Below are 11,092 nucleotides of genomic sequence, written 5' to 3'. Positions count from 1 at the left end.
ATGCAGACTGCTAAGAATATATTTGCAGCACAGAAACATAACTCCCCACGTGGAATCTGTACATACATTTCACACTGATAGTCAGGGCTCGACAAACCACTGAATCTACTTGCCTGTGGCGAGTAGATTTCAGCCGGTCACTCCGTTTGCTCCATTCACCGGCGCTTCGCACATGTGCAGTGCCGGTCTGGTGCATGCGCAGTGTGGAGCTGGCGAGTAGCTCTCACCAGGGTTTATCAAGCTCTGCTGATAGTGATAAGCAAAGTGACCCTGGCTTTCCTTTGGGACTCATCTGACAGTCTTTGGTGGCCTTGCATGTGCATACAAGTTGAACCTCTCTAGTCCGGCATCCTTGGGATCTGTGCCGAACCAGAGAATTTGTCGGACCACAGAAGGTCAGTATGGTCTAGCAGCATTACCAACACTTCCATTGCTTACTGGGCTCATATCATAGAAGGCATTTAGGGGTAAGTTAGAGCTAAAGAACAGCACAGAACACGGAGAGTCAGGATTGGTGGCTGTAAACAAACTTTATGGGACCGTGAGAAACTTGGCCACAGCCATGATAAGTGGACACCCGGGCTACATCTAGACTGCATCCCTCTGTCAACAGAGGGATGCAAATCAAGCACGTCAAAATTGCTAATGAAGCAGGGATTTAAATATCCCATGCCTCATTAGCATAAACATGGCCGCTTTTTTCAAAATGGAGTTTAAAAAAACCGGCAGTCTAGATGTGGATCAAAAAATGAGGTTTACAGGATCTGTCGAAAAAAGCTTTATTTTTAACAGATCTGCAGCTAGACTGCTGTTTTTTTCAAAAAAGCGCCATTTCGGAAAAAAAGCAGCGGCCATGTTTATGTTAATGAGGCACAGGATATTTAAATCCTGGCTTCATTATCAATTTTGACGTGCCTAATCTACATCTCTCTGTCGACGGAGAGGTGTCGTCTAGATACACCTCCGGCGAACTAAAATCATGATGGACCACAAATGTTGTTGGACTAGAGAGGTTCCACCCATGCCGCATCAAGAGATTCCTGTAACCCCCAAGCCAGGTGGTGTTAAGTGACTGCTAGGACCACACAAAAACAGCACTTTTTCAATATGCTCTTGTGAAGTAGTTTTCAGCTAACACGGCAACGCTGGGACTCCTGGATTGAATTGCTTTGAAGCTAGTGGGGGCAGCTCAACGTTAGAAGTGTTTCCCAAACATACAAAACCTGTTGTATTTCCAGGCGAGCTATCCCATGAACGGCTGGTCTGATCAAATGGAGCAAAAAGATTCAACCGTGGGAGGAGACCCAAAACCCATGAAGAAGCCATGTGGTCTGGTGAGTGGAGCACTGGGCTCAGAGACCTGGATTCCATTCCTAGCTTGGGCACTGACCCGCTGTGTGATTTAGAGCAGAGCTCTGTGCCTCAGTTTCCCCATCTGTGGGATGGGGATGAAATGATATGGACTTTCCTCTCCAAAGCCCTCTGAGTGCCAGGAATGGAAAGCTCCATGTACGGGCTAGGTATCCTCCGAGACTGTCAAGGAGAAGGGAGGTGGCGTCAAAAGTACAAAGACAATGGCTTTACCATTGGAAATTGCTACTCTGTCCTCATAACCCCAAACCCTCTCTCCACCACTCCTTTCCAATGGTGGCCAAATAAATGTCCTTACAGCAATGTTAGCATACAACATCGGCGCCCTCATCAAGGGCTTGGGATACAAATCAGTGGGGAGCCCTGCCTAATAGACGTCCCGCCACTGTTCACGTCCTGTGCTGAACTTGAACGACTGACAGCGTGTTGCTCTGAACTCAGACCGACTCTGCCCCCCTTCTGTGTTCACTACTGCCTCATGCTTTAACACGTCCAGCCAAATCCTTCCCTCCTGACGCCCTCCTCGCTCGGTGACGTCAATGGGCGCGGAGCCTGAGCCAGGCTTGTCAAGCAGCCGTCTTAGTTTTCATCCCGGCTCAGATCTTTGCACCAAAGGCCCCTGGCTCGTTCCCGCAAGGCTCCTCGTGTTTCCTCCACTGGCGTAAGTTGCCAAGCTGACCTGAGCCTTGGAAGATCTTTAGGATTCATTCATCAAAGAGTCCGATTCCGTTCTGTGATGTGGTCAAGGTCTGTGTGTGTTATTGCCCATCTAGCCCTGGGACACACTTTTTTTCCAAGAACACAAGGGGAAAGAAAATGATCAAAACAATAAAAAAATCTTTTGCTGCCAAGTACTTTTGGGCAATCGGCACATGGTATCTCCTTGCATCCTGTAAGAGTTTCAGATTGCTTTTGCAGATATTCCACATCTCTGCTGTCCAAACACACAGTCCTACACTTCAGCCGCTGCACGGGCCCAGCTGCACTGCCAGGGTGCGTCTACACTGTACTACAGGTGGAAATAAGAGACGCCATTTGAGCTACACAAATTGCATATCTTATTTTGATCTTATTTTGAAATAGCTTATTTCGTCATTTGGCGCTGTCTACACAGCGCCAAATTTCAAAATAAGCTGCTATTCCAAAACGTCCCTTACTCCTCGGAGAATGAGGTTTACAGGGACATCGGAATAGCAAAACCGAAACAACAGGCCTGCAGTTAAGATGCAGGATAGCTATGTCAGGATACTCCGGTATCCCGAAATACCATTGCAATGTAGACGTAGCTGTAGGCTTTGTCTATACTACTTCCTTCTTGCGCAAAACCCTAGGCAAATAAAGCACAGATTAGCATATTGCCACGCTTCATTTGCATAATTAATTAGGGTCTGTTTTTGCGCAAGAAGCTTTTGCACAAAAAGGAACCAACTACACAGCATCTTTTTGCGCAAAACCCCTCTCTAGCACAAGAGCCATTCTTCCTGAAAAAAGGAAGAACGGCTTTTGCGCAAAAGCCTGTTGTGCAAAAACGCCCCTAATTAATTATGCAAATGAAGCATGGCAATATTCTAATCTGCACTTCATTTGCATAGGCTTTTGCGCAAGAAGGAAGCAGTATAGAGGTAGCCCTAGAGTGCTTCAATGTAGACCCCATCTCTGCAATCAGAGGAATTCTCTGGTCGGCATAGTTAATCCGCCTCCTGGCAAAGCAGTAGCTCGATAGACTGGAAAATTCTTCCGTGGACCTAGTGTAACCCACACACCTGCTGGATGTGGTGCACTGTCCCATTTGTTGCACTGAGACTGCTTACAGGGAAAATAATGAGTCTTCTCTACAGCCTTAGCTGAGGGCCAGATGGTTTTTTGCTCACGCACAAGAGGTTCATGCACAAAACTCCAGAGGTCCCAGGTTTGGTTCCACCTTTCAGCCTTACACTAGCAGGCTGTGTCTACATTGGCATCCCTTCCCGGAAAAGGGATGCTAATGAGACACATCGCAATTGCAAATCCACGGGGGATTTAAATATCCCCCGCGGCATTTGCATTTACATGGCTGCCGCTTTTTTCCGGCTTGGGGATAAGCCGGAGAAAAGCGCCAGTCTAGACGTGATTCTCCGGAAAATAAAGCCTTTTCCGGAGGATTTCTTATTCCTACTTATCCCCGCATCTTTTAAATACACCCGTTATTTCAAAATATTTTTCAAAGTAACGGATGCGCGGTTCTGGCATCCCTGTAATCCTCATTCCACAAGGGTTAAGGGATATCTCAAAATAGTGTGTTATTTCGAAATTTGGCGCTGTGTCAACATGCCAAATTTCGAAATAAGCTATTTCAAAGTACAATCGAAATAAGATATGCAATTTGTTGTGTGTTTATTATTTCGAGTTTGGGTGCTGTGTGGACACATCCTGAGACACAGCTAGTCTCCCGGTATAGACCGGTCTTTAGAATCAAGCTGAATACCCTGTCCTTACAAGGGCCGGATTTCTCATTAGTCACGTGGCTGAGGGTGCCGGCATTCTGAGGGCACTTAAAATTTAAAAGTGGATTAAAAGTTTCATTTTTAATGGAAGACACAAAGCTGGGGCAGGAAGGTACTGTCCCTAGAGGTGTGTTAGGTGTAATCCCGGCCCTGGTGCTCACGCTTGTTTGTACATAAGATATATAAGCCTAATTTTTGCAGACGCACCAAGGCCTAGTTCCTCACAGCCATTTGGGTGAAATCAATAGCATGGTCAATAGGATAGCACTCAGCAATGTTGGGGGAAGAGGGGCCACAGTGCGGCATTTTCCAGGCAGGGCTGAGGGCTAGCTGCCCCCAGTAGGGTTGCCAGGTGTCCGATATTCACCCGGACAGTCCGGTATTTTTGCCTCCTGTCCGGTAAAAAAAAATTCAGAAAATACTGGAAACCTAAGATGTCCGGTATTTTCTGATTTTTTTTCCCCAGCCAGAAGGTGAAAATGCCGGGCACCTGGTAACCCTACAAACACTCAGCGCCTGATCTCCTCTCCCCCAACATTGCTGAGTGCTATCCTATTGACCATGCTATTGACTTCACCCAAATGGCTGTGAGGATCCAGGCCTTGGTGCTTCTGCAAAAATTAGGCATATATACCTTATGTACAAACACCTCTAGCCCCCGACCCCAGACCCCATGCTTACCTGGTTCCACAAGGCTGCCGGCACAAAATGGCTGCTGGCAAAAAGACCAAGGGGAAGCAATGACTCCCCTGGGTCTTAGTGCTCAACTGTTCTCTTGTTTCTATTCCTGCACTCAATCTTAAAGGGGACATGCTGTTTTATTTTATTTTATTTTTTGCTTAATAAGTCTTGGAGTCCTTTGGTCTCCCTCTCCCTTTTTTTTTCTTCAACAGAATTTTTTCCCTGTGTTTTTTTTTGGGGGGGGGGGATGGGTGTTCTGTATTTTTGTTTCAACCATCTGGCAACCCTAGCCCCCAGCCCTGCCCCTTCCACTCAAGGGCCTGCCTCTTCTGGGAGTCTGGAGTCAGGCCCCTCCACCTTGCCCAGGGCCCAGCAAGTCTGTCGGCCCCCCTATTGAACCAAGCTTTCCACAGAGCTCTTCCTCCACTCTGGGAAAGGCAAACAGGCTATGTATGCACTATGAGTTTTTTTGGCAGAAAGTATGCTAATGAGGGTCTCATTAGCATAAGCCGTGACATGATTAGCTTTTTTTCTGCCGTTTCTTTTTGCGCAAGGGGTTTTTGTGCAAAAAAAAGCAGTGTGGACGGGGGGGGGTTTGTGCAAAACCACCGTTTTGTGTAAGATCCTGATGCTTCTTCAGGCAGGCATCAGGATCTTGCACAAAACAGGGGTTTTGCGCCAAAAAAAAAAAAAAAGAGAAGTCCACACTGCTTCTTTTCGCACAAAAATCCCTTGCACAAAAAGAAATGGCAGAAAATATGCTAATGCTGTCACGACTTATGCTAATGAGTCCCTCATTAGCATATTTTCTGCCGGAAAAAATGTGTCGTGTAGACGTAGCCACAGTGTCACAGGGATGTACCAAGCAGACCAGAATGTTAGGTATAAGGCGTTAACAAGCGAGCATTCAAGACGAAGTGAGCAACTTAGTGGGTAGAGCAGCTGTGGCCAACCCACGGCTCGCGAGCCACATGTGGCTCTTCCCCCCCTCCCCCTGCCCTCTCCGTGGCTTGTAAAGCCCCCCCCCACCGTGCCCACAAAAACAGCCCTCTCCTCCCAGCTCCCTGTGCTGACCTGGGCAGGGGAGCCATCCAGCATGGCCATTAAAGATGGAGAATTAAAGATGCCATCGACCAGTGGGGGCCTGATGTGCCAAAAAACCTCTAAAGACGTTTTCTTAAAGGGGCAGATTTTTTTTTCTCTTGACCAAACACAACCGGGGGCTCCTTTTAAAGGGGCAGTCCTGGATCCACTGATATTTTGGCTCTTTGACCAGAATGGGTTGTCACGGGCCCCAATGCCAGTGTCTCCCTTGAGTTCCTGGGCTTTAGCGTCTCGCAAAGTCAGGAGTTTAAGCCTTGAAGGGGGCCTGCAGGGCCTGAGCTGTCCCATATGGCGCGACTGTCTTGTGAAAAGGGCTCGCTCACAGGTGAGAGGGTGTTTTCTCTTTTATCCTTTTCCGGAGTAAGTTTGAGAGAGAGGCGGCTGTCTGGGGTCACTCACCTGGTTATTGCTGGGGTATTTGACCCGCTGGGCAAGGTACACCGCATGTTGGGATCGGTGCAGGGAGGACCCATGCCTCTTGAAAGATGTAGGTTTGGGGGTATTGATCAGAGTCGCAGTGGAGGGTGACTATGTGTCCCGGGGGAGCCAGACAGCCCCCTTTCTAAGCCCGATTCCAGCCGTCCCGGCTTTTTTCCCCAAAAGGAGGCCTTTGTCCCATTTGCTCTGGCCGACTTGCCAAGCACGAATAGTCACCTTTTGTCCAAAAAGTGGGGTGTGGTGCAGGGGAGCTTGTGTGGGCAGGGGAGGGGCAACACTGGCCTCACACGGAGTGGTGGGCAGGGCTCGAACAAGTAATCAGAATCTGAGACACGACAGCCTCACGTGGGGATGAGACGGAGCAGGCTGTGCGGGGGCGGGCCATGACAGTCTTGTGCGGCGAAAGCCTTGCACGAGGGTCAGGGACCGCTTGGGTGAGCAGCAACCCCAGCCCGGTGGAGAGGAGGAGCAGGGGAATAGGAGCGGTGGGATGGGAGCAGGGAGGGGAGAGCAGGAGATGAGAGAGCTTGGACCAGCCCAGTACAGTCCTAAGTGAAAGATGTAGGGCTGCTGGTTGCACGTCTGTTGTTCTCGCAGGGTCTGACGCTGCTTTGCATTGCTCTGTAGGGAACTTTCCTTTCTAGACCTGCCCATGGTGAGATGCTGGGGGGTGGGAGGAATTGTCTGAAGAGGGAGTTTGGGAAAGATTTCATTCCCATCAAGTATGAGTCAGAATTGTATAATGATGTACAACATGGACCCGAGGGTGAGGCGATGGGTGATGATTAGGGGGATTCGGTCAGTGGCCTTTTTTTCTGTGTTGAAGGGTTGCCTCTTATGGGGTGTGTGTACAGCTCCCAGCACACTGGGCCCCAACCTCAGCTGGGACTCCTGGGGCTAGCGTGCCACAAAAAAATAATGGCACTGGTCGATTTCACTTCTCGTCAGTCTCATTGCTCCCTTTTTTTCATCCCGCTCCTCCTAATTCTTCCTCCCAGGCCCACCCTAAACAATTCCTCCTTTCATTGGAACTCCAGCCCTCGCAGCTCCAAGAGTCACTATCCGGGGGCTGGTTGAGCATGGTGCACAGTGGCTTTTCTGCACAAGCAGTGTGTGTGTGTGTGTGTGAGTGTGTCACAGTGGTTTTTCTGCACAAGTCGGGGTGGATGTGGGTGGGTGTTGGTGTTTCACAATGTCACAGTGGCTTTTCTGCACAAGGAGGGGTGTGTGTCAGTGGCTTTTTTGGAAAAGAGGCGTGTGTGTGTGTGTGTGTGTGTGTGTGTGTGTGACAGTGGCTTTTCTGCACAAGGAGGGGTGGATGTGGGTGTTTCACAATGTCACAGTGGCTTTTCTGCACAAGGAGGGTGTGTGTATGTGTCAGTGGCTTTTTTGGAAAAGAGGCGTGTGTGTGTGTGTGTGTGTGTGTGTGTGTGTGTGTTAAACACACTTTATAATTCAATTTGCACAACCCTTGCAGGGAGGGTTAACTTCACAGGTAAGTATGGAAAGGACAGGAAATGCCTCCGTGTTTGGGGACATCGAGAGCCATGTCCCATGCTAGACTTTCCCCATCCCCCATCTCACAAGCTACTCAGTATGAAGGAAGCCAGGTTGCTTTAGTGTAGTGTTTCTTAAACTTTTTAAGACCGAGGAACATCAAACAATAATTTTTTATTATGAGGAACACCAGGGATTTTTTGTTGATCAAAAAAAAAAGGCCGGGGGGAAAAAGGGTCGGGGGAAAAGTTATTGAGGAAAAAAAAAGGTCACCTGCCCCTTTAAGGGCGGCCATTTTGAATTCTGTTCTCTGCGGCACACCTCCGACTACCTGTTCTGTGTGCCATAGAACACAGTTTACAAAATACTGCTGTAGTGCCACTCAATTCCCTCCAGTCTCTGCTTGCCCCGATAGGTGCTGATCGTAGCCTAAGCCCAGCACTGGCTCCGTGATGGGCCAAACCCAATTCTGGTACCCTTGGATTTTAGGAACGTTCAGTGCAGGTGTAACCCACACAACTACAGGTGGCACTGAGACCACTTACAGAGAGAAGGAGTTTGCTCTACAGCCTTAGCTGACAGCAGTAGACTCGTGCACTGAGCTCCAGACGTCCCGGTTCAATCCTGCTGGGTTTTACACCAGCATGTGACTATAGCTCAGATTCTTTTCAGGGTATGTCTAGACTATATGCTTCTTTCAAAAGAGATCGTCTAGACAGCCACAACTTTTTTCGAAAAAGCAATCCGCTTTTTCGAAAGAGAGCGCCCAGGCAATATGGATGCTCTCTTTTGAAAAAGCCCTGTTTGCAATCAAGAACACCTTTTTTCGAAAGAGCTCTTTCAAAAGAAGGTGTTCTTCCTTGTAAAATGAGGTTTACCGCTATCGAAAAAACTGCCAGGTTCTTTCGATTTAATTTCGAAAGAACGCGGCATCAGTCTAGACGCAGGTGAAGTTTTTTCATAAAAACCCTGTAGTGTAGACATAGCTTAGATGAGCTGAATGCAGGGCTTCCCAGAGTCTGCTCTGTGTACCCCAAGAGCTAGGCTCTCCGTGAAAACGTTAATGATGGTGGTTGTTTTGTTACTAATTTTGAATCGTTTTCTTGAAAGGAAAAAGTATGTATAAGAAATCTACAAGAAATAAAAATAGAACTGCCAAACTTTATTTATTTGGGTCCCTAGTGAATTAAAAAAAACCCGTTATTTTAAGGGCTCCGTCAAGTTTTCAGGACCCCGTAGGGGCGCTGGGGATGGAAAAGTTTGGGAAACCCTAGTCTAATGCCTTCAGCAAGCCTGAGAGGGTGGCAAAGCCTTACCTAGCCAGCACCCACAGTGCAAGAGCTGGTGCACAAGAGTTACTGTGCATCCCACTCCCCTAACACAATGTGAATGGCCTAAACCTGCTGGCTTCGGGAGAATCGTCCCAATTGACGGCAGAGTAGGGGAGAGGAAAGTCAAGCCAGGTGCCATCTGCTGACCTTTGGAAAGGGATAGGGGGTTTTCCCCTGAGCAGCACAGTCTGGACTGTCCACAGCCTGCTGCTTCAGTGCTGACCCCAATCTCAGTGTGCCCACCACCGATGCACCCTTGGGCGTGGCATGAAGAAAGCAGCCAGAAAAGTGTCTGCACCTCGCTGCTATGTTCCAGGGGTGGAAGAGAGGCATGGTGCTGGGTGTAAGGAGAAGGGAGGGAGGGGAGTAGGCCTGAGTCTTAATGGTGACCTGCCAGGGGAAGTATATTTGTGCTTGCTTTGGCTTCTTTTTGATGTGGATACAGATGACCTGGAAAGTGTGTGTTGAATTCAGTTTCTCCCGTTTTTCACGTGGCTTCCCTGGTGTGCCCAGAGGACTCAGAGGAGAACTAATCTGATCCCGGCATCACAGAAATAGAAAGAGCGAAACCCTGAGCACTTTGAAACGGGACTTTGAGCCTCACTTTTGAGCTTGTGGTTCTACCCCACCCCCATGTCACCCCAGCACCATGCACGCAGGCAGGAGAAAAGCTCTCTCTGGAAAAGTGCTAGCCCCCTGTCCCACCCAGGGAGGGCTGAGAAGGCTCCCACTGCACTTCCGAGGGTCCCCGGCGGGGGACACCGCCCTCACAAAGAAGAAAGACAAGCCTCGGTGTCCTCAATGCTTTGGAGATTTAGTTTTTAATCGGGACAGAATGTGGAAGTCCAAACTTGTTAAGCTAAATCCTAAAGAAGGAAGAATACGGCCACACGGCCCAATGGGTAGGACCCCGAGGTGGGGATGAGGAGAGCTTGGCTGTAGTCCTGAGGGGACTTGCTGTGTGAACCAGGGTGCGTCACTTCAGTGCCTTGTGCCTCGGTTGCCCTGTCTGTGAGCCACCCGTCTTGCCCAGGCAGTGAGGCAGTGACTGTTGCTGACTCAGCATTGGGAAGGGCGTTGGGCGGCAGGGAGAGCAAGTGCTGTACAGCTCTCTGAAAAACAGCGCCAATTTTTTCTCAAGAGGGAGGTCCCCTTCCAGGCCGTGAGCCTAAAGGAGATGGAGCGAGGCGCAAGGGGGAAGGCAGCGAAGGATGTGGCTTGGGGGTCACGGAGACAAAGGTCTCATGGAGGATGTGGCCCAGGGGCCGTGTAGATGGGGTTAGGGGGCTCGTGGACCTGGGGGTCAGTAGAAGGAGATCCGTGGGCATGAGACAGGAGCTGGAAGGTGCCATGGACAACATGAGCTGGGAGTCATGTTGGCTTGGGGCCTCTTGGGGGTGAGAGGGTGCAAGAGGATGGGGATGTGGGGGCTCATGCTGTATGTGGGGGTACAGAGATGGGGGGTTCCTGGAGGTTTTTGGAGCTGGGATAGGCGGGGGCTCCTCCAGGACATGGCCTGGAGATCGTAGAGATGGGGGGAGGCGCGTGGAAGATACGGCCCGGGGGAGACAGGGAAGGGCTCATGGAGGAAGACCGGGCGCTCACAGAGGACGACTGGCTGTGTGAGTTTCCTTTTGGAGCGGTGGAAAGGACAGAGCTGAAGGCAGAAGAGAAAGCACAAAGTCCTTGTGAGGGAGGGGCAAAGCAAGGGGACAGTGCCCCACTGGGCAAAGGGGAGGGGAGGAAGCAGAGCACAGATCCAGTGCCCCATGGAGGGGAGGGAAGGGAGAAGAGCAGAGATCTAATACCCTGCAGCGGGTGGGGGCAGAGCATGGATACAGTCCCCTACAGGAGGCTGGGAGGGGCAGCGTATGGATGCAGTGAGGGGCAGTGCATGGATGCAGTGCCCTGGGGAGAAGGGAAGGGGCAATGAATGGAGGCAGTGCACAGATGCAGTGCCCCAGGGGAGAGGGAAGGGAAGAGGGGAGGGGCAGCGAGTGGATGCAATGAGGAACAGCATGCAGATGCAGTGCCCCATGTGGGGGAAGGGCAGAACGCTGTTGCAGTGGGGGCAGCGTGTGGATGCAGTGCCCCACATGGGGAGGGAAGGGGCAGCACGGGGATGCAATGAGGAACAGCAGGTGGGTGCAGTGAGGGGCAAGCATGGATACAGTGCACCATACGGTA

The 11,092-nt window shown here is 50.1% G+C and overlaps 1 protein-coding gene across 1 annotated transcript in view; it reads left to right on the top strand.

Moving 5' to 3' along the window:
* The first annotated feature begins 1,309 nt into the window (after positions 1–1,309).
* The window catches only part of GFRA4 (GDNF family receptor alpha 4), a 132,621-nt gene continuing 122,838 nt past the window's right edge, over positions 1,310–11,092 (top strand). Inside the window, exon 1 of the mRNA XM_075931021.1 lies at positions 1,310–1,334. Within this exon, the coding sequence (XP_075787136.1) occupies positions 1,325–1,334 (10 nt within the window). The 5' untranslated portion in view covers positions 1,310–1,324. The remainder of the gene's footprint in view (positions 1,335–11,092) is intronic.

The sequence above is a fragment of the Pelodiscus sinensis genome, chromosome 5, assembly GCF_049634645.1.
Source record: "Pelodiscus sinensis isolate JC-2024 chromosome 5, ASM4963464v1, whole genome shotgun sequence".
In the NCBI taxonomy this organism is placed as follows: domain Eukaryota; kingdom Metazoa; phylum Chordata; order Testudines; family Trionychidae; genus Pelodiscus; species Pelodiscus sinensis.
This window is presented reverse-complemented; position numbering and strand designations above follow the sequence as displayed.